The 21,631-nt window shown below is 39.4% G+C and overlaps 1 protein-coding gene across 4 annotated transcripts; it reads right to left on the minus strand.

Annotated features, from left to right (window-relative positions):
* Positions 1 to 18,990, minus strand: LOC122845925 (protein delta homolog 1). 4 transcript variants are annotated; one of them, XM_044142485.1, is made up of 12 exons: positions 18,456 to 18,939; positions 18,091 to 18,181; positions 17,012 to 17,115; positions 16,538 to 16,909; positions 15,179 to 15,280; positions 14,974 to 15,076; positions 10,504 to 10,773; positions 10,090 to 10,183; positions 9,842 to 9,905; positions 8,930 to 9,060; positions 6,838 to 6,979; positions 1 to 970 (listed from the first exon to the last, which is right to left on the minus strand). In XM_044142485.1, the coding sequence occupies exons 8-12, from the start codon at positions 10,139 to 10,141 to the stop codon at positions 181 to 183; spliced, it is 1,179 nt and encodes a 392-aa protein (XP_043998420.1). In that variant the 5' UTR covers positions 10,142 to 10,183; positions 10,504 to 10,773; positions 14,974 to 15,076; positions 15,179 to 15,280; positions 16,538 to 16,909; positions 17,012 to 17,115; positions 18,091 to 18,181; positions 18,456 to 18,939; the 3' UTR covers positions 1 to 180. The 4 variants fall into 4 exon arrangements, with proteins under 4 accessions (XP_043998420.1, XP_043998419.1, XP_043998421.1 ...); XM_044142484.1 differs by having other exon boundaries at positions 10,500 to 10,773; XM_044142486.1 differs by lacking the exon at positions 18,091 to 18,181 and having other exon boundaries at positions 10,500 to 10,773; positions 18,456 to 18,990.
* Positions 18,991 to 21,631: the final 2,641 nt, after the last annotated feature.

The raw sequence follows: 21,631 nt of genomic DNA on the forward strand, positions 1-21,631 counted from the left end.
TCTTTTGAATTTCTGCAGAATTTCAGTGGATTTTAATAGCATGACTGACGGCTAAACATTTACAGGCTCCTGTAACATCCGTCCAGGTCCAGAGCAGGATGATTCAGCCCAGTGCTTCATTCTGGGTCACACCGTGACATTGGCTGGGGCTCCCTCCGGTAACAGGAGGAGACGTTTTGATCAGATGGAGGTGTAGTGTCTCCCGAAGCTGGAGAGTCTAATCTTTTCTGGCAGGATGATGTTTACCGAGTGCTCCGGCTCTTCCTGGCTCGCGCTGCCAGCTTCCCTCAGCAGGTGTTCCCGCTGCTGCCGAACAAGCTGGCTGTACTTGGCGTTGGCCAGCCACGTCTCGCAGCGACCAAAGAAGACTATTCCTGTGGTGCCCAAGATAACCAGACAGGTGAGCAAGGCCAGCATGCCGAAACAGATGAGCTGGCCGTGGGTGACGAGGACGCCAGAGGAGTGGACCGACTCCTTCAGGGTGATCTTCAGCAGGTCTCTCTCCGGTGGTCTCAGCAGCTTGTGAAAGGCGTGGGCAGGGAGGGAGTAGTGCTGCGGAGTGAGGGCAAATCCTCTGTGCTCCACTGGTCTGGTATTGGCAGGCCTGGTCCTGGATCTCTGTCTGTGATGGAGGGAGCAGGTGGGACCCGTGAACCATTTCTGGCAAATGCAGCGGAAGGTTCCGTCGGACTGACCGACGCAGGTTCCGTCGTTGGCGCAAGGCGCGCCCGCGCAGGCGGAGAGGCTGCTGGTGTCGTTGCACGTGAAGCCGGTGAAGCCGGGCGGACAGGCGCACGTGAAGGCCAGGCCGTGGTCCGTGCAGTCGCCCCCGTTGAGGCAAGGGTTCGGCTGGCAGCTGCCGGCGCTGATGTCACAGAGGGCGCCGGAAAATCCAGGAGGACATAAACAGGAAGGGTCGGCTGCTGAGCCACCGGCCTCCACACACGTTCCTCCATTTTGACAAGGAGAGCTGAGGGACACAACAGGACAAAGTCAGAGTAGGTCTAGCATTTATTATCTAAAGGTGATCCATTAGGCTTCCTTCAACAGGGTAGGATTTGGGCGAAAGGAAACATGCTCAGTACAGTTTTTGCACAAAACTTTTTGTAGATAAGAGTTTCGTCTGATCAGTTCTGCCTGTGGGTGTTTTGTCACTTTAAATCCAAATGACCTGCTGCTGGCCACGCCTCCCTGCTCAACATTTACACTCGCACGTGAAAATGGCAGCAAACAGATGTGCAAATAGCAGACGTGGAGCCTCCTGCAAAAAGAAGAATCCAGCAAGTGGCTTCTAAATGGTGAATTAGCTAGAAAACATGTCTTTTCCAGCAGCCATTGTGAAGCGGTAAAACCAGCTAACCAAACATGTTGGAGTTCCATTTGGGTTGCTAGGTAGCAGACTTGGCTCAGTCGGGGTTGCTAGGTTACGGCACAGTGCCAATGAAACGGCACTGGTTCCCTTGTTACCAAACAGTGGCTCTATGGGTTTTTTTGTTTGTTTTTCTTTTAAGCATTTTAAGCTTCCACTGCTTCAGATGTAAATACAAAAATATACCAAAAGCGAATTTTGTTCAGTCTATTCATGTTTTATTCATGTAGTTATGAACGAGGATGAGAATTTAATCAGAAAGGTTAGAGCTTGTCTGGAGGTCATTTTAATTAATCTGCCTTCTTTCTGTTTTATTTCCCAGAAAAATAAAGAAAATGGTTCTGAGCAAACCCACTAATTGACCACAGACTGAGTCATCAAGCTGAAAAAGCTGTAACCCTAACCGTCCTTGGAGGTTGGACCAAAAATACGGCACCTTAAAGCCCTTTCATCTACGGAGAGCAGCTCATGCTTAAATCAGGAAGATCTGCAGGCTTCAAGATGTTTATTCTGATATTTCACAGCCACAATAATTTGACCTTTTCCCATAAAATGCTCACAGCAACCAAAACATAGATTAGTTGTCGACTTAGTGTGAAAACTGGTGGCTAACCAACAGAAGCTGGAAGAAATTTAATTATAGAATCATATAAGAATTATAGTCAAATGACAAAAATCGGTCTGTGGCACTTCCTAGTACAAGAGACAAGCTAAGAGAAATGTTCTTTTAATGTCATCATCCAAAAAGAGATCATCACAATTACATAACAATAGTCAAACAAGTCGTAACAAAGTTGCCTGATCAGGATAAGATTTCCCCAGTAAAGCCGAAATATAAAGTCGTAATCTCATGATTCCTCAAGAAATTCCAACCATCTTGTGAATTTACACTTTGGTATCAGTTTTGGAAACAAGGAAATGCTCCATTCTTGAAACAATTGTGCAGACAATTGTTCATAAAAAAAGGACTTGATCTTGTAGTCAAAGTTTTTTTTTAAATTAAAATTTCTTTTTTCTCCCAATTCTATGATTTCTTTCAGCATCTTTATTCTGTTAATGTAACAACTTTATTCTCATAATTCAAGTTTTTCTTACTCTGGTCTCAATATGCTGCCGTAAACAAAGACATATTGCAAATGGAACATTTTTCTGAATGAAGGATTTAAATTTGACACGTCAGCCTCACCACATTACCTGCTTCTGTCAGAGAGGCTTAACATTAAACGGCTGAATTATCTCCTTTATAGACCAAACTCTGACCGCCTTGCTCCTCTTTTGAAACCTGCGATCTACAGAAATAGGATATTTATTTGGTTCTCCTAATCTCAGGAATGGGTTTTGCTTCACAATCCTCTCAGTTTGGTGGTTAACCATCCTGTTGGTGCTTCTGTTTCCTCATCCACTGAACAGCAGCTTCAGTGGATGTGACCTTTCTGGCTTTTTCTCCTGGAGAGTTTCAGTGACACCTGTCAGGTCAGCCGTCTCCTCCAGGACTGCGCAGACCGCAGCGTGACATTTCTGACTTAAAGGTAACTTATTATGCTTCTTTGAACAGATTAGGATGTTCATTACATTTTTTGCACAAAATTATTCTTGGATAATGAGAGTTTAGTCTTGAGTTGTTGTCATAATTAGATGTTTTAGGGCGTCTTGTCACCTTACATCCAAATAGGTTGCTGCTGGCCACGCCCACTAACTCAATGTTTACACTCACACATTAAAATGGCTGCAAACAGATGCCAAATCCTACCGTACATCTTTGAAAAGCAGAAGTGGAGCCTCCTGCACAACCAAAAAGAACACAGCAAGTGGTTTCTTGATGGCAAGTCAACAGCAAAATACTTGTCTTTTCCAGCTGCCATTGTACAGCGCATAAAGCAGAAACAACCTGCTGACTAAATGGAATGGAACTCAGCCTGGGTTGCTAGGTAACATGCTGGGGTTGCTGGGCAACAGCGCAGCAATCAGGAGGTTTTTGAAAAGGCTTGTTTTCCAAACATGAACTTATTGCCAAAAATCAGTTGTGTGTTGATTTTTTTAAAAGTGCTCCTTCTGTTTTAAGAGCAGTGGAAATTCAAATGGAAAGACAGAAATTGATGTATGTTCATTTTGCACAAGAAGCCCCCTTTAGAAATTTTACAATTTGGATTTCCACAAGTCAATCAGAAATCAATAAAATTCTTGAAACATAACAATATGTTCTCAAACGTTTGAGCGATATTCTGATCCACCTGTGATGCTCATTGGATTCTTTTACTGCTGTGAGCAATTCTTCCCCTTCACACTAATAAGAAACAGCAGGCTTCATTTTCTGCAAGTTACAAACCTGAACCCATTACGGGACATAAAAATAAAACCTCGGCTGTGCCTGTGAAATGATCCACCGCGCCGACTTGTGTGGCAGCGTATCTGATCAATGCGGTCATGCTTAACAGGACGCAGACAGATGAAAGCTCCAGATAGAAACCAATCAATACTTTGGGTAATTACACGAGCCTCCAGCACCTTGTCTGACTGAGTGTGAAGAAATACGGTTCTTTTCCAGACGTTCCCGCCTCGTAGCGCAGCTGATTAATGTTGGAACCACAAGCAGGGATCTGGGTTTTCCACCGCGAGTAACGGCAGAGCAATTTATTTAGTCAGGCAGTTCGGAGTTGGTGAGGAGTGAGTGGGTTTATTCTGGTCAATGCTGGCTGACAGGACAAACCAGAGAGACTGAAACAGCCTGATGGGCAGATCGAGGATTTCTAACGGATAACAGCAATTTACAATCCAGCAGCAGACAGGAAAACTCTCCAGATTCTCCTCAGAGAATCATCGGCTGATTTCTCTGGTTTGTTCTGTTTCTGAATGAGGCTGAAGGGTCATTCTGACAAAGGAAGGACCCGGGACTTTACATCAATGAAAGTGAAAAAAGTGATTTTTTTTTCATTTTACTTTCAATTCGTCAGCAAATTTAAAGCAGAAATTCACCTGCAAACGTGACCCGGTCCAAAACAATCAGAACCGGAGAGAATCGAGCGGCTCTTAGCCAATCAAATTACCCTTCTTTGATCACATGTCAAGAGTTCAGACTTTTGATCTCAGAAGATTGAAGTTGGAATTTCGAGAAGAACGACAGAATTCAGAAAGAATGAAATTTTTTCTAAGAAATGTCAGAAATATTAGAAAAACTGAAAATTCCCTGAAAAAAGACAGCAATATAAGATAAATTAGAGAATCCTTCTAAGGAATGCCAGAAATCTGAAAATAAAAAACATCAGGAGTTTGAGACACAGACAGCAATCTGAGAAAAACTTCAGAAACCAAAAACATTTCATCCGTCCGCAAATCTCCCGACAGAATTCCAAGAAATCCGTGAAAAACGTCAGAAATCGGAGATCGGATGTGAACTCTCCGCTCACTCACACTTTGTAAATCTGCATGTTTTATTCTGTTTCAGTTCAGGGTGTAAAAACTTTAAACCTCCATCAGCATTAATAGCAGCCTGTTAAAATCCAAGGTCAGACGTTGCAGGTTTTATCACTTTTTGTCAAAGCGAACAAGCTGGAGCTCAGAATCTGTGGATGTTGGCGCCTCAGAGACCAAATATTTATAACATTTTGCCAGTGAAACTGCAGAGTCAAGGCCTTTTGAATGCACTAAAGAGACACAGGAAGGAAGCACCGACGTCGTCCTGCAAGCTAAGCAAGGAAATCAGGTCACAGGCAGCATGGAGGCTCTGAAATGTGACGGCCTGTTGAGAGCATTTTGATTTATTTGATCTTGAAGTATTGACATAAAAGGTTGAGTGCTTTGAAGTGGCCTAAAGAAAACCCAGAATCCGTGGAAATGTCACATTTTCTCCAAGACAGGATCACATTTATAACACGGGGAAATAATTGCAGTTTGACATGAAAACTAAAAAAAATCCTGTAAAATAAAATCACCATTTTACAGGAAGGCGTCGCTACCAATTTAAAATGAAGAAATGTTCAAACATTTAGATTCAATTTGATATAAAGTCTAAAGATGCTTTTCATCCTCCTCTCAGTTGGAAATTCAAATAAAAATGGAGTAAATTTACACTTCATTGTATAGATTACAGCAGTGGTTCCCAACCACCGGGCCGCGGACCAATTGGTACCGGAAAAGTGTGGCATTGCATTAGCATTCAGAGCTAATTCAACACGTTAAGCCATTTTTCATTGTAATTACAGATGTAAGTCAATTAAATGTCTCTGTCCCAGCTGTGCACACCAACAAACTGAAATACTTTGAGCTTAGCTTATTTTCTGACAAGCTCGAAAAACAGGAAGTGGACTACAACGCAGGGCATTCTGGGTAAATACAATCAACAAGCTAGTGTAGCGTTAGCGTCTAGTACAAAAGACAAAATAAATCCTACTACCACTAAAATCTGACGCCACTCCTTTTTTACTTCCATTTTTTATTTTCCATGTTTTTTCCTTCAGTGGTTCCTGATGCAGCACCCCCATAGGTGAGGAGGGGAACAGGTTTTTTAATTAGTTTTAATCAGTTGACAGTGCAGTGTGAAAGAGAACAGCAGCAGCTGGAAATGTAACAAATGATGCAACTTTTGGTTCCAAACTGAACCTGAATCTGCTGGGATATCAGGTGTGATTTTTAGCTGCTGCAGTTTGTTAGCCAAACCTTTTCAACAACCTGTTGAAAAGGTTTGGCTAATCCTCCACAGGAAAACCTCTGAAGAAGACACCGAGCACAACTTCCTTCTTCACAAAATGGAAACAAAAATGGAGCAGTGTCCTTTTATAAACGGTTGGAGGATTTCTCTTTTGCGTTTGGCAAAAGACCACAAGCCATTTCTCTCGCTAGCGCTAGGCTAGTGTATTTGTTTTGGTTTCATCTACCCAGAATGCCCTGCTCTGTGTGTTTCTGCAGCGGTCTCCAGTTTGCGTGGTGTTCACATATGCATTTGGACCGCACCAGAGTTCGATCCCAACCCACCAGAGTTCGATCCCAACCCACCAGAGTTCGATCCCAGCCCACCAGAGTTCGATCCCAACCCACCAGAGTTCGATCCCAACCCACCAGAGTTCGATCCCAACCCACCAGAGTTCGATCCCAACCCACCAGAGTTCGATCCCAGACCACCAGAGTTCGATCCCAACCCACCAGAGTTCGATCCCAACCCACCAGAGTTCGATCCCAACCCACCAGAGTTCGATCCCAACCCACCAGAGTTCGATCCCAGAGTTCGGTTAAATCAGACTAAGCGGGTTGGTGGGAATGCTCATCGTTCTGTTTTAACAACTCGAAACAAATCCAGTTACAGACGAGGTTTAAATGGGAAGTATTGAGACTGATTATTAGAGCATCGAAACTGAATTCAGTGCAACAAGAAAACTATAAATAATATTTTCTTTAGCAGTGGCTGCAGATAAATATCTATCTTCGAGCAGTGTAAATAATTGTTCCTATTAATAAATAAAAGCAGGCTGTGGTACCCGTTCAGAAGGCAAAGTCTCTGCTTCATCTGGCAGTTTTCTCCCACGTAGCCTTGAGGACAGACACACAGGTAGCCGCCCTCTCCTCTCTCTATGCAGGTGGCGTTACTGGGACAAGGCTTGGACGAGCACAGGCGAGTATCTGGTGCAGAAGAACAGAAAATCACATCATCTTGTGGTTCTTCTATCATCTTTGTTGCGACTCTCGCTCCGTCTCTGCCGCCGCATGGCAGCAGCTTTGCATCCTCAAAGAGACAGAGTCCAGTGCATAACACAGGCGATGCGAACATATGCTCCAGCAGAATATGAAAGGCAGCGTGAACGCTGGGATAACTGGGTCAAACTGCTCAAAATACCTCATCCAAAAAAAAAAAGCAGAAACTCCTTTGAATTATTCCTCTTTGTTCTTCGCTTTGCTCCAGGGATCAACAGATTCCAGATTAATTATTTGGTTTTGTTTAAAAATGTCATCCTTAGGACACCAGTGAATACATTTTCAAAGGTAAGGTGGTAAATTTCTGTCTGCAGGGCCGGCCCAAACCTTTTTGAGGCCCAAAGCACATTTTAATTTGGGGCCCCACATACTGGCATGTCAACACCAGATGGTTTATCGTTCCTAAGCTTCTAATGTTAGGACAGCTTGATTGTGAGTTAGCTTGCATCAGGTCAGTGTTGGTATGGCTTAAGTTATGGATGGACAGTAAATCAATAATATATATCATGATAAATGATCAATATCAGCAAGTAATACAATTTATAGAATGTTGAATAATTTCACTCTGATCCAGAACCAGAAAGTTGGTGGAATCAACTTACTCGCTCACTTGCTGTTTGATTACCTAGAAACTCACTCATTCTACGGTTGCCTAGCAACAATCTGCATAGCAACTGGCACAGCAGCGGTTTAAGGTTCCGCCACTAAGCCTCATAACTACTTAAACATAAAAAACAACGATATGGAGTAAAAACTGTGGATTGAACAGGAAAGGTTACGCCAACAGTATTTCACATATTTAAACACTAATCAATAATTATCAATAAACAGCCATAGTTTTAGTGTGTTATACAATTTTAACTATTAAACAGTAACAATGAAAAACTGCAAGCCTACGACAACTACCAGTGGTCAACATAATGTGCTAGATCTTAAATGTATGCATAATTTATAGAAGGGGGCGCAGCGTTTTTCTACTAATTGTCAACAAGGTCAGGAAAAACCTTTAATTAAAAAACAGAATGAGGGAAAGAAGCAGGTCAGCTATGCTAGCTTGGCTATGACAATCTTAGCATGTAGTTGTGATGTGAAATTTGGTATTTCGGTTCAGTTGCAAAATGAAAAAGGTGATCTGAAGACCGACTCTAACATATTATCAGCAGAGCAGGTGTTTAAATTAGCTGATCAACGACCGCTGTGTTAGCTTAGCTACTAGCAATAGCAGCTAATCAATCACTTATTAACCGCAAGATAAACATCAAGCCTAAAAGCACAATACTGTAAGACTGAATGTTCTTTTCTTGGTGTTTACATGTTTTCTTGGTGTTGAATCCTGAAACAAAGTGACGTCATCATCAGTTGCTATGGCAACTAGACTGTATGTAGCATAGCCGACAGAAAGCGAGGAAAAAAAGTGGTTTTGTTGTTCAACAAGTTTTCTTTGATATTTTTTCCTGTGATGTGGCGCACTGCACTAGATTAATAAAACCTACACCTCCAGGTGTCTTTGCTTAACGGGATGTTAGAACTCAGCGGCGCGGACATCAACGGCACATAAAAGAATCGTCTTCCAGCGATGCACAAATGTGCAAAACGTCCAGTTGTAAACAATAACATGTCTATAGAAATAGTTTTTTTCCATGTTTAAAAGCATTCAGTTTGTATTATTCAGAGTTAATTTACATATTTATCATGTTAGCTTGATGCTCTTGGTGGCCCCCCGGTGGTGTGGAGGCTCAAAGCAGCTGCTTGACTCGCACATCCCTTGGGCCGGTTCTGTCCTCTTTATTCTGATTAATTTCATGTCCTCTTTTCTGGGCAGCGGTGACTCAGTCTCAGCTCTCCGGTGGAAAAGGAGGAGCGGTTGATGCGACTCACCTTGGTCGCACAGGCTGCCCACCCAGCCCTCTCTGCAGACGCACTGCCAGGCTTTCTCACACGCGCCGTGCAAACAGCCTGGGAACGGGAGGCAGCGGTCGCAGTTCTCCCCTTCCCACCCAGGTTTGCACCTAAAGGGTAACAGGAAGGAGAAAAAAAATTTTAAATGAAGGCAATTTGAAACTATTTATACTCCAACCCACACATGGCTTTTTGTTCTAATGTCCTCAAAACATCCAGACGACGAAAACTATCAACTATTATTGGGATTCTCTGCGGTAGGGTGAATAGAAATGAAATAAAAACCCTTTAAGTAAATTTATAAAATCAACTTCTGCAGCAAGTAGAGCTGCATGTCTATTTGGAGATCAAAATTTTAGCACATTATTTTTTTTATTTGATTAAATGTGGTCTTAAAACAGGTTTTCTATAGATTCTAGCTCTGGATTTTCTGTTAAGAGTAAACAAAATTAAAGAAACACTCTCTAAGTAAATTTGTAAAACCAACTTCTATGGCAAAGCACTACATCAATACATTCTTTATAAAATATAGCTAAAACTTAGACAGATTTGATGGAATCTGGCCTGAAATGTGAAGTTTTCACAGTTTCTAGTTCTGGATGCAAGCACAGGCTTTGATCTAAACCGTTTCAATTAATTATAAATGAGCAGAAAACACTTCTTTAATCCATAATTTAGATACACAGGAAGTAAAATGTGACAAATGACAGTTTACAGTGGGTAAACTTTGCCAAACTCAAAGTTAAAAAAAGATTTATTTTTCAAATTATAGCTGTGAAACCTGCAGATTGTGGTTGGATTTCCCTGAATGAGGAACATTTACCGAGTCAGTTTATGGAAATGGGACGTGAGCCTTCATCTGTTCAGGAATCCGAGGTCATTTCAACCCACCTGCACTTCCCCGGCTTCTCACAAAACCCATTTTCTGTGCTGCACGCCGCGCTGCATTCCCAGCCTGAACCAGAAACAGCCGCAGTCACAACACAACACAAAACCTCCAAAACAGTAAATTATTCAGCCGTTTCACTTTATTTAACGGAAGGGAATCAATAAAAAAGCATTTCATCTCGGACAAAATGAGCATCATTCCTTTGGGGACGTTTAAATGTCTCAGAGGAATGTTGGAAATCACGGATTACCTTTTGCTATTCCCGTCACGACCAGAATTAAGACCACCCCGATGAGATGCATCGTAATTTGAAGGAAGGCGACCCGGTTAAACCTGCAGAGCCGCTGCAAAAAAAAAAATAAAATAAAATAAAAGAATTAAATTAAAAGAAATAAAACGAACCGTTCATCTACTAAAATAATCCCAATTCCTACAAGTTTGTTATCAGGGAAATAACCGTTCTTTAATTGTATAAATCTCCCAAATTCAATTTGGCAGAATTTTTCTCATTTGAGTCAGTTAAAATTAAACTTATTATGAAGTAATTAGTGGTAATTTCCTGCTCCCGTTGATCATGCGGGGAAGCAGAAAGAGGAGAAATTTTTCCAAAGCGCGAATTTCGGGTCAAAAATCATCTAAATGTAACAAAGACAGTTTTACCTACAGCATCCAGACGCCGCGCCGCCGAACAGCTTGGCTCATTTCTGAGCGGCTTGTTGTTGGTTGTCTAGGTTTTCCGGAACCTCCTGGAGGTGAGCAGGTGAACCGGAGCTCTGATTGCTGCGAGGCGGACCTACAGGTCTGGACCGGACCGGACTGCTGGTGACGCTGCGGCGCGGCGCGGCTCGGCTCGGCTCGCTCCTCCCACCGACCGGGACCCCCCGCTGGGAGGAGGCGGGACACTTTCACCGAACCGAACCGCTGCTCGTTTTTACTGGAAATATGTAAATATGAGGTTTCTGTGGATCAGCATCACTCAGATATAAGAGGACATGAGGGCGAACAAAACGAAGACATTCAGACTTGAACTTCCAGAAAAGATTAGGAGTTTGAAAAGTCAAGAATGTGCTACAAAAACATCTGAAATTTAAAAGTTAATTTCAAGTCAAAAAGTTTTTTCTTGCAAATTATAAAAAATTACTTCGAAATTCAAGTTTCAAAAGTCAAAAATTTGGTAGAAAAGAAGCAGAAATATTTAGATTATTTTCAGAAAATGTCTAAAAAAACAAAATATAAATAATCATGAACATTTTAGAAAATTTCCAAAAGTTGAAAAGGTTTTCCTTGCAAAATCTTTACATTTAGAACTCAGAAATTCAAGTTTGAAAAGCAAAAATTCATTATAAAACCCCCAGAAATTGTCAAAGAAAATTTTCTGATTGCTCTCTAAAATATTTTTATGACTTTTCAAACTCTAAAGTTTCCAAGTTTTCTAAAACTTTCCCAGATTTTTAATCAGATTTCTTTGCATTCACTTCACTGTAAACCTACAAACATGTTTTTAAATTAGTATTCTTGGTTTCTCATTCATTTCATTTTTTATTTCCCCTATTTTTATGTAATTAGATTTTAGTGGAAATTAATTCAAATTTCTTGTTTTTGTGCACAAACGTGGTTGATTCTGATGTCGTTTATATCATTCTTTATTAAAGCTGTTTATAAAAACTGGATACTTTCTTACTAATTGTCTTCAGTTTCATGACTTCAGACAATTTAAGCCCCATTTTGAGCAGCTTTTATCACGTTTCCATGGAGATTTTAAAGATTTGTTTTGAGGTCGAACAGCCTCCTGGCCATCACCCTAATCTTTAGCTCCCAGATCATCTATCAGATTTAAACCAAGAGTTTTTTGCTTTTATTGCACGATTAATCACGATTAATCCTTTATTGAAATAATCGTCAACTCATTTTGTAATTGATTAAACTGAAGTCTGAAGAAAAAGGACATTTGCTGAAAAATAACATAATTAGAGCAGTAATGAAGCTAAAACTGTACAAAAATAAACCCATTTTCAATTTAAGATTAAAAAACTTGTTTATAAATAATTTTTTTTCAATGATTAATCGGTTGATTGAAAAAATAGCCAACATGCTCTCATGTTAAAGTTAGGGTTATTTTTTAGCTGGAGACACTAAATAAATGCTGTTGTTGCATTTAAAGCAATAAAATGTTTATTTTCTAACTTAAAATATAAATTTAATTATTTGTTTAATTGCACCATAATGTATTTTTAATATTTTATGAAATAAGCCTAATTGGTTTGATGGAAAATCTGCAGAGAATCAACAGAACTGAAATCATCGTTAGTTATTAGTCTGTTTCTTCTGTCTTAAATGTTTCATATTTCAAATTACTTTTGGAAAAAATTCCAGAAGACAAAAATTAAAACAATGAAATTAAAATAAGTGACAAAAATGTTTCATGTTTCCTTTGTCCTTGTGCCTTACTGGACGGACCGTAAAGAACTCAGGTCCAATGATGAGCTTCACACAAAGTGCATCAGGCCAGAACCGAAGATCCTGGAGAAATAAGTAAATCTCTCTAATTCTTTATCTTTATACATATGGATATATAATTATATATATGTTGATAAACTGAACAGAAATCATCTATGCAGCAAACGTCGGTGAGCTCTGTGGATATCAACACATTTATGCCCCGCTACAAAAACATTTTTTCTCTCTGGATTAAAAAACAATTTGAACTTTTGCTTTATGTGATGGAAACAAGACAAACAGTTTTGTCAGTTAACAAAATGCTTTCTATTATTGCAGCTCAGTTGTTTTGTTTTAGTCAATTAAACCAAATTAAAGAAATCATGTTACACTGTCTTAACTTTTCTTTCACTGCTAGCATTAGTTAGCATTAGCTAGAAGTGAAGTTACGGTTTAATCGGGAACCAAAGTTGTAACATTTCTTCAATTTCCAGCTGAAAGAAACTGTTAGAAAAACATGTTCCCCTCCTCGCCTGAGGGGGCGCTGCACCAAGAAGACACAGAGCACAATTTCCTTCTTTATGAAATGTAAACAAAACGAAGCATCAGATTTTAGCAGTTGTAGGATTTCTCTTTGCCTGGTTAAAGAATACAAACTATTTTTCCTGCTAGTGCTAACTAGTATGTTTGTTTTGGCTGATTTTACCCAGAATGCTCTGCTCTGCATTCTGCGTAAAAATGCAGGGCATGCAGCGCAGTCCACTTCCTGTTTTTGGAGCAGTTTCCAGTCCGCTTGGTGTTCACATATGTATTCAAACCGAACCAGAGTTCACTTCAACTGAAGTGAGACCGAGGTTTGGAGTTTTGGAGGTTTGGAGTTTTGGAGGTTTGGAGGTTTGGAGGTTTGGAGGTTTAGGGTTTTTAGACGACCAGAATTCGATTTACAACCAAAACAAACAAACCAAACTTTCTAATCAAACCAACTGGTCTTTGACTGAACCGATCTAAGCAGGGCTGGTGTGAATTATTGAGCTTTATTACTGATTATTTTAACAGTTATATTGCTGTACCCTTAAACCATCTCAAGGAAAACTGACAAATTATGTGTAGAAAAGTGAAACTTGCTAAATATCTGCATGGCTTCTAAAATTGTTTTGCTTTTATTCAGATTTTTTCCTTTTTCTTCCCACATTCTGCTCATTCCCTAGTTTTAAGATCTTGTATGGATTTCATTTCTGCTCTGAGTTCCAGGTTTTAATTGAAGGTTTCCTTCAGGTCTATTCTTTAACAGCCTGTTTTACTCTGGCTCCCGTTTCTGCTTCTGTCTGGATTCGTCTACTTGTCGGGTTTAGTTCAGTTTCCAGATCGTGTCTTTAATTCCCTTGTTCTCTGTGTTTCCTGTCTGTCAGATATTTTCCTCTCATTTCCACAGTTCAACCTTCTTTCTCTTTCAGCTGCTCTCCGTTACTAATCCTCCACCTGCTCCACCTTTAGTAATTGCCTCTCCAGCTTTTATCTCTCAGCTGGTCAGATCCTGCTGCTTTCACCACCAGACTGCTTTTCTTGTATAATTGTAATTTTCCTCTTTTTATTTTTACTAAAGTAGCTTAAGCCAACTGGTTCAGTGGTAAGACCTTTTCACTTCAGGTATCCACCTGGTAAATCTCCATATATATGAACTCATGCTCATAATATGAATTCCTTGGAGACTTTTGTTGCACATGTTTGTTTTTCCATTTGGGTTTCTACTGCTTTTTGAACAGCCTGAGTGCTTAAAAAATCCACAAAGCCGTTTATTTTGCCAATAACTTGAAGATTTTTAGTGTCGGTATGTAATGTAGCAAATCAGCAGGCGCCAACCGTTACCTAGCAACCCTAGTGGAACTCTGCCTGTTACCTAGCAACCCCAGAACTCGAGCACATTTGGTCAGCTGGTTTTAATGCTGTACAAAAGCTACTGGAAAAGAGAAATGTTCTGTTGTTGACTTACCATCCAGAAACCACTTGTTTCATTCTTGTTGGTTGTGCAGGAGGCTCCACTTCTGCTTTTCTAAAATGCATGGTTGTATAATTGCACATCTGACTGCAGTTGTTTGCACATGCACAGTTGGGGGGGCGTGGCCAGCAGCAGCTTGATTGGTTTAAAGTGACAAGACGCCCTAAAACACCTCAAGACTAAAATTTAATTATCAAAGAATGATTTTGTGCAAAAAATGTAATGAACATGTTCATTATCTTAATGCACCTGGAATAAGACTAAATTAACTAGCAACTCTTCAGCAAAATATGGGATCTTGTTCCTATTAATTTTTTAATATTGATAAAAAGTACTTTCTCCATTTACAGATTATTTCACTTGTACAAGACATTTTTTCCATGTTATAAATTAAATAATCTGCCAATGGAATCAGTACTTTTTCTGAAATAGTAAGGAATTATTGACTTAAAACAAGTTCACATTTCTTGCTGAAAACTTTCTGTAAGTTAGTTTTGTCTCACTTGAAGTGAACCAAGATTTTTACGGTAGGAAGTAGACCAAAATTAATCAGTAAGATTTTGTTTGTTTTTGCAGTGTAACCTAGAGGTCACCTTTAAACTGAAATGTGTTTCTAATTGTTGTCTTAGCAGCTTTAGGTAAGCGACGTACCTTTTTATTACAACGTGAGTGAAGGTAAGATGCATCGTTTGTTTTAGTTACCTTGGTCAAAGTTTGCATCCTTGACTGTAAAACATCGTTAATGAGCATCAGACGGCAGCAAAGAGGCGATGAACTCTGAGAGAGATAGATCTAGTTCTGTTTTCTGAAATGAGGAGCAGAAGAGAAACCTTTGTTTCCCTTTGGGAGTGAGAAGCTTTTTTATCTTTAGGAGAAAGGTGAAAAGAGACACAATTAGTGATCCAACCCTTCATTTTCGGCACTCAGTTCTCCCCGTAGGCTCACTGTTGCTTATCTCCAGCTGTCACTGGGCGAGTGACGGGAAACCCTCTGGACAGGTCAGCAGTCCCTGTGAGGGACCAACAAGCAGACATGCAAACAGTCTAATGGGTATTTAGGTCACGTCTCCAGCAGGTAGATGCTGCCCAAATCCACTATGTCCATCTATTTTACTGTAGATAGAAAAAGATGAGTGCATTTCTACATTTTTAGATTAATCTCAGAAATCTTGTAGACAAAACTTGGTAATTACTGAAAAGTTGTCTGAAATTTGAAGTATTAGAGGATGTTGTTGTGTTTTCCTGTTTTCACAGCCTGCAGAAGCCCGTTGTGTCCCAGCTGGTCAGGTAGCAGAATATGATTCTCCCATGACGCTGAGAGAAACCTGCTGAGACTAACGCTGATCACTTGCTAGTAGATTATAAACCGATTCCCCATCTGGGAAAGAGGAAGGGACTTTGTGCCACAGCTGCTATAATTCAGATAAAATGAGAAAATAATTATCATAAATAAGGTTACAAACGTGTGACAGACTGGCGACCTGTCAGGGTGACCCCGTGACCCCGCCTCTCGCCCAGAACGTAGCTGGAGAGGAACCAGCAACCCTCCTGACCCCATTAGGGACGAAGGCTGAACAGGAAATGAATGGATGGATGGATGGCTACAAATGTAAACCTCTGCAATGTGGATCCATATTTCTTTTACAGTTTTTCCTGTAACTGCAGCCGCTTTCAGGGATCAACTTTTAGGCAGATCAATAAAAGAAATAAAGGTTAGAAGAAGAAATCCTAATAAACTGGAGCAGGTTTCCAGTCTGGAAAAGCACCAAATGTCAAATATTTTTACCTTTTGTGGTTGAATCTCTAATATATGGAGCAACATTGGAGCCAAACTCAGAAAAAAACAAAATAAAATAAAATGACTAGAATGAAGATGTATGAGAATGATGTTGAAAAAGTTTGAGAGTAAATGATATTATGTGAATAAAGTCTCAATATTACTGTCATATGAGAATAATGTTATATGAGAATAAAACTGCAGCAGCACAAGAAATACATTTTTAAAAATCTTGTAAAATTGACTTTTTTCTTAACATACCCTGTTCTCATAATATTTTCACTTTATTCTTGTAATATTATGACTTAATTTTTGTAATTTTATTTTTCTATTTTCTTTGCATGACTGTAAACATCCACAGAAATGTTAAAAATAAAAACAAAAACAGGAGACATCCATCAGGTTAAGTAACTTTAAACAATTTTAACAGCATTAAAATGGCCGTCCCACCTCCCAGGTATCAGTAAAACAAAAGTGGAAAAAGCCTCACCAGCTTTTGGCTCAACTTGGATTCAGCAGCAGTTTGGTTCTCGGCTCTGTTCCTCTCACAGGAAGAAACTTTCTGTCTTCAGCCGCAGGGCTTCTGCCAAAATCTGAGCCAGCTTACAGAAGTGAAGAGCCCACGTCTCTCTTTCAAATACGCCAATTATAAAAAAGGAGGAGCGCGCTCCCCGTCTCCAGCTGACTGACGGCCCGCCGTGTGTCGGCCCGGCTGCGGCGCCGGAGGCTGGCTGCGGCGCTCTCCCCTCCGCGGGGGTCAGGAGGCTGTCAGAATCTCAAACTGCCTCCACTGGGGCTTTAAGGAATATTCTGAGCTGAGGAAGAGGACGGACGGCGCCTTCGCATCGGGACGTCTGCAAGTCTGGGAGGAGAAGGCCACAAAAAATGAAGGCTCACCAAAACGTTTGGTGGAAAAAGGAAAAGTGTTCAGAAAAATGACTTTAAGCAATTAGCTTGGTCTTACATCATTTGTCTTTCAGCACAGAGTCAGTGACTTTCTGCAACAAACTGACTTCACTTCCTCAGATAAAAACACTGCAGCATGTTGACGACTAAATCTGGGCAAACCTGAGATTTTACATGTAAAAACACAACAGAAAAAACAAAGAGGCATTTATTAACAAAGTCCAGTTTAAATGAGGAACTTTGGTATTCTTGTTAATAAAATATTGTTCTTTTGAGACCATTTTATAGTAGTATATTAAAGCAAGAAGACTTTTGAATTATTGTCAAAGATCAATAAAATGTCAATTCTATTGAAAATTTAACACTGGAACTGGAAGCCAAAGCAGCAGAATGAAGACTTTTGTCATCCAGTTTTTTGGTAGAAAAAGAAACAAAAATGATAAATTATACAAATGGAAATTACTAAGATAGTTTTAATTTATCATTAATTTAATTGATTTATTGCTTATTTTGACAGACACACTCTATTATGTATGAATAGTTATTTAAATCACACTCAAAACAAAAAGGTTTGAATTATCTATCTATCTATCTATCTATCTATCTATCTATCTATCTATCTATCTATCTATCTATCTATCTATCTATCTATCTATCTATCTATCTATCTATCTATCTATCTATCTATCTATCTATCTATCTATCTATCTATCTATCTATCTATCTATCTATCTATCTATCTATATTTCCTTTATAAAGTCACTATGTTAACAAATATTCATATAAAATCACACTAAATGTTTACAACAAAGAAAATACAAAATAAATAGAAATGTAAACTACTTTGGACAACAAAAATCTGTTGACTGTTTGACCACTGAGTATTGATCAAATGATCAGTATGACTATGATTATCAATACGAAGAAATTATTGACTAAAAACAAGAAAACAAGCTTCAACGTCTTCCTGAAAAGTTACTTTAAGTTTGTCTTATTTTAAGTGTATTAAGATATTTAAACTAGAAACTACACAAAACTACTTTGTGAGATTTTCTGTTTTTGCTCATTTGTTGTTTCTTTGACTGGATCTCCACAGAAGATTCACACAGAAAAACTTTGTGACGTGGATCCACTTACTGCGTGGAAACACGTCACCGGTCCGGAACCAACTCCAAACCCAGTTGGTCAAAGAACCGCCACTGGACACACCTTGTCTTACGTTTTCTATCTAGAAATAAAAATATATTCCTTTTTAAAATCATTTATCTGTGTCCTCTACTAAAAATCTCTTTCTTGTTTCTTTTATTTAAAGATTAAAGCAGATCTTGTTTCTCCATTTCACAGATCAGTGAAAGAATTCAAACATAATTCAATCAAAGAGATAAATCTTTATATGAAACAGTGCTTCAGTGTCACACAAAGCAAATGATGTTTCCATTTGCAGATTTGTCCGTTTCTGTCCCAATAGTGAGGCAGCGCATTAAAAAAACAGAAACACTCACTGCGATCTGCGGGGGGGCGGAAAGTCAGGGATGATATTTGCCATCTGCTCCGGAGGGAGCCAGCATGTGGAGATGTTAACTAAATTTCAGTGGAGACGATAGCGTGGCCCCGTCTCCATGGCAACAGCAGCCTCTCGTTATCCGCACCGAGGTTGTGGGAAGAGGCTGGTGGAGAGAGCTGATAGTCTGAGAGAGGAAGAAACACAGAGGAACACTGCGGAGAAAAATCTCAATCTGGAGAAAACGAAGCACTTCGCATGTCCTCCCCTCCTGAAGTTATTCCTGTCTCGTTTCCTTGGGAACAGGAGCCAAACGCTGCCGTTCAGTCTGTCGCACCTTGCAGTGACATTGCATCACTGGACTACAGCGGACCTAGGGTTAGGCAAACCTTTTTACTCTGTCAGAAACAACGCGTGCTTTCCAAAAGTTGTCCAAACACAGAAGGTTATCAAAATGATGAATCTAAAGGAAACCAAAACAGAAAAACAAACGGATGTCTTATTAGCTCTGATTCAGCGCTTCACTGACACGCTGATAAACGGAAACACCTGAACGCAGCGTCAGGTGTTAACATCATCTCTGCTGCTAATTGGTCCATCTGTGGCTGCGATACATTCAAGAAAAGCAAATGAAGGGATTTATTTTTAGAAACTGTGATCTGACATCCTATGATGTGAACATAAACTTTTATAAGTTTATGGCTACGTTCATACTGCAGCCGGAAGTGGCAAAAATCCGATTTTTATTTTATTTATTAATTTTTGCCTTATTGCGACCTTTATCTGATCTTTTTCATGACAGTCTGAACAACTCAAATCGGATTTTTGGATTGGATATGTGGTTCTAAATCCTAAATCCGGTCGCATTCATCCGACCAGAACAAACGTCACCATTCTGCTTCCTGATGTTCGCAAATGGAAAGAAAAAAAAAAAAACAACCATGGCGAACTACAATGAGAATTAAGTTGTTAATGTGCTGGACAACAACTTCAAAAATCCTAAGAAATGCCGCAACTTTAGCGTCCATGTTCATTTCCGCAAACACTGAGCACTTCTTCTTCTTCTTCTTCTTCTTTATTATACCGGCTGACAAAACATTGAGCACCATTGCGCCCTCTACTGCGCATGCGGGGCACTTTCAGCTCGTGTCCAGTTCACACTGGAGACCACACAGAACGAAACCAGATTTCACTAAAAATCGGACATGCTGCAATGTGAACATAGTCTGGTCCAGAGAGAGGGGAATTCTGACTTTAATCTCCAAATCTCAGAATTCTGAGATTAAAGTTAGAATTCTGCAATTACAGTGAAAAATTCCGAGAAAAGTCAAAATTCTCAGAAACGTAATAATTCTGAAATTAAATCCAAAATTATTTTGATTAAAGTCAGAATTCAAAAATCACAGTAAAATCACAGTAAAAACATTTGTGAAAATAGTTGGAATTCTGAGAAAAACTTCAAATTCTGGAATTAAATTTAGAATTCTGAAATTACAGTGAAAAGAAATTCTGGAAAAAAGTCATAATTCTGAATTAACGTCATAATTCTGAGATTGAATAAAGCCACGGTTCTTTCCTGCTTTCAGTTCTCAATCTTCTGTATGAGCATGACATAAAATCACTCTTTCTGATTCATCATGTTTTTCCATGGGTCCAGCACAAAACATACTCATGTCTTGGTAATATATTCCAGATTACTGCCCTAATCTCCTCTGAAACAATCACTTGGATTTATTTATCTCAGGCCTTCAGTGAAAACCTTTTCTCATCCTGCAGCGTACCATGTGACCTGATAAAAATGTTAAAGCTTTTTTGTTGAAGTTGATTAAAGCGACGTCGTTTCATTTGCCCTTACCGTCCCCAGATGTTTGCCTCAGAATATAATAGAGATAAATGAGGGCAGATCCAGCACAAAGCAGAGAGACGGGAAGCAACGAGCAACTATAATCTGTATGATGCTAAAAGCACAGATTACTCATCTGGGCTCTTCAGCTGTTGTCCTGTGGGACTCGTCGCCTTATGACGCCGATAAAGAAAGAAATCATCCTGAAGGAGAGAAACAGATATTTCAAGCTGCTGGACTCGACGTCTGGCAGGAAACACTGAGAGCGTGTTGCTTTTTCTTTCTACCCGCAATAAAAAAAAATAAAAAAGAGAAAGGGATATAATATTTATCTTAACCCGCTCACTTTTCTTTTATCAAACTCAAGGCCTAACAGCCATCAGTCACTCTGACGGGATAAACACATTACAGCCGGCTCTACAGAAACCTGCAGGCAATAAAAAAGAAATCTGGAGTTAAAGAAGCTTTAAAGAGGATGCAGGTCACTGCTTCTCCTTTTGGGAAACATTCAAGCTGCCCTACACTGTAAAAACACAAAATAAGACCAAGTGTTTTTGTCTAACTGGTGGAAGAATTTTATATTTTATTATCATTTATTTGATAATAAAATATCAAATATTTTATTATCAAAATAATAAATTATTATTATTTTATTGTATAAAATATAATTATTTTATATTATCATCCATTCATTTACCTTTGTATTTACATTTTTATGGTGTGCCTTGAGTGTTTTGAAGTGTTTGCAGAAACTCTGGAAGCTCCTGCTGAGGAGTGAAGAGGAGGACACCATGAACGAGACGTTCCAGCATTCATTATCCAGAAGAAGTGCAAACTCATAGCCTTATGAAATATGCTTTTGAAGATTGTATAAATGAGTTGTGTTCATGTGAGTGTGCAGCTGTGTTTTGCTCCCCCCCTTCAGGCTGCAGACCGTCTGTAACTGGGTTGTTCCTAATTCTAATAAAAGCAGGAAGAGACTCAGCTGAAGCCTCAGAGCTTCAGGCTGAAATCTGTAACTGAGCTTCACCGTTTTCTCCCTGCAGGTAAAACTAAAGTTCTCTTCTTTGTGTATTTGTTCAGGTAATTTAGACCTAACATTAACTTCCAGGGCAATGTGCATTAAATACCATAAAACTAACTCAGTAAGTAATTCATTATTATTGATTGAAGAAGTACTTGATTAACTGCCAATTATTTCATATATAGTAAGATTTTTTTTCCATGTTACAAGTGAAATAATCCAGAACTTTTCCATCAATATTAAAGATTTATTTTTACTTAAAACAAATTCCTGTATCTTACTGAAAAGTTGCTTGTACATTAGTTTAAGT

The sequence above is a fragment of the Gambusia affinis genome, linkage group LG16 (assembly GCF_019740435.1).
Source record: "Gambusia affinis linkage group LG16, SWU_Gaff_1.0, whole genome shotgun sequence".
Classification (NCBI taxonomy): Eukaryota; Metazoa; Chordata; class Actinopteri; order Cyprinodontiformes; family Poeciliidae; genus Gambusia; species Gambusia affinis.

Bases quoted from the DNA above. Each gene is read 5' to 3' on its own strand.
- LOC122845925 (XM_044142486.1), bottom strand. From the start codon at position 10,141: ATGCATCTCATCGGGGTGGTCTTAATTCTGGTCGTGACGGGAATAGCA. The intron at 6,980-8,929 runs GTGAGTCGCATC...CTTCTGCACCAG, and splicing joins GGGCAGCCTGTGCGACCAAG to ATACTCGCCTGTGCTCGTCC. The intron at 971-6,837 runs GTACCACAGCCT...TGTGTCCCTCAG, and splicing joins AGACTTTGCCTTCTGAACGG to CTCTCCTTGTCAAAATGGAG.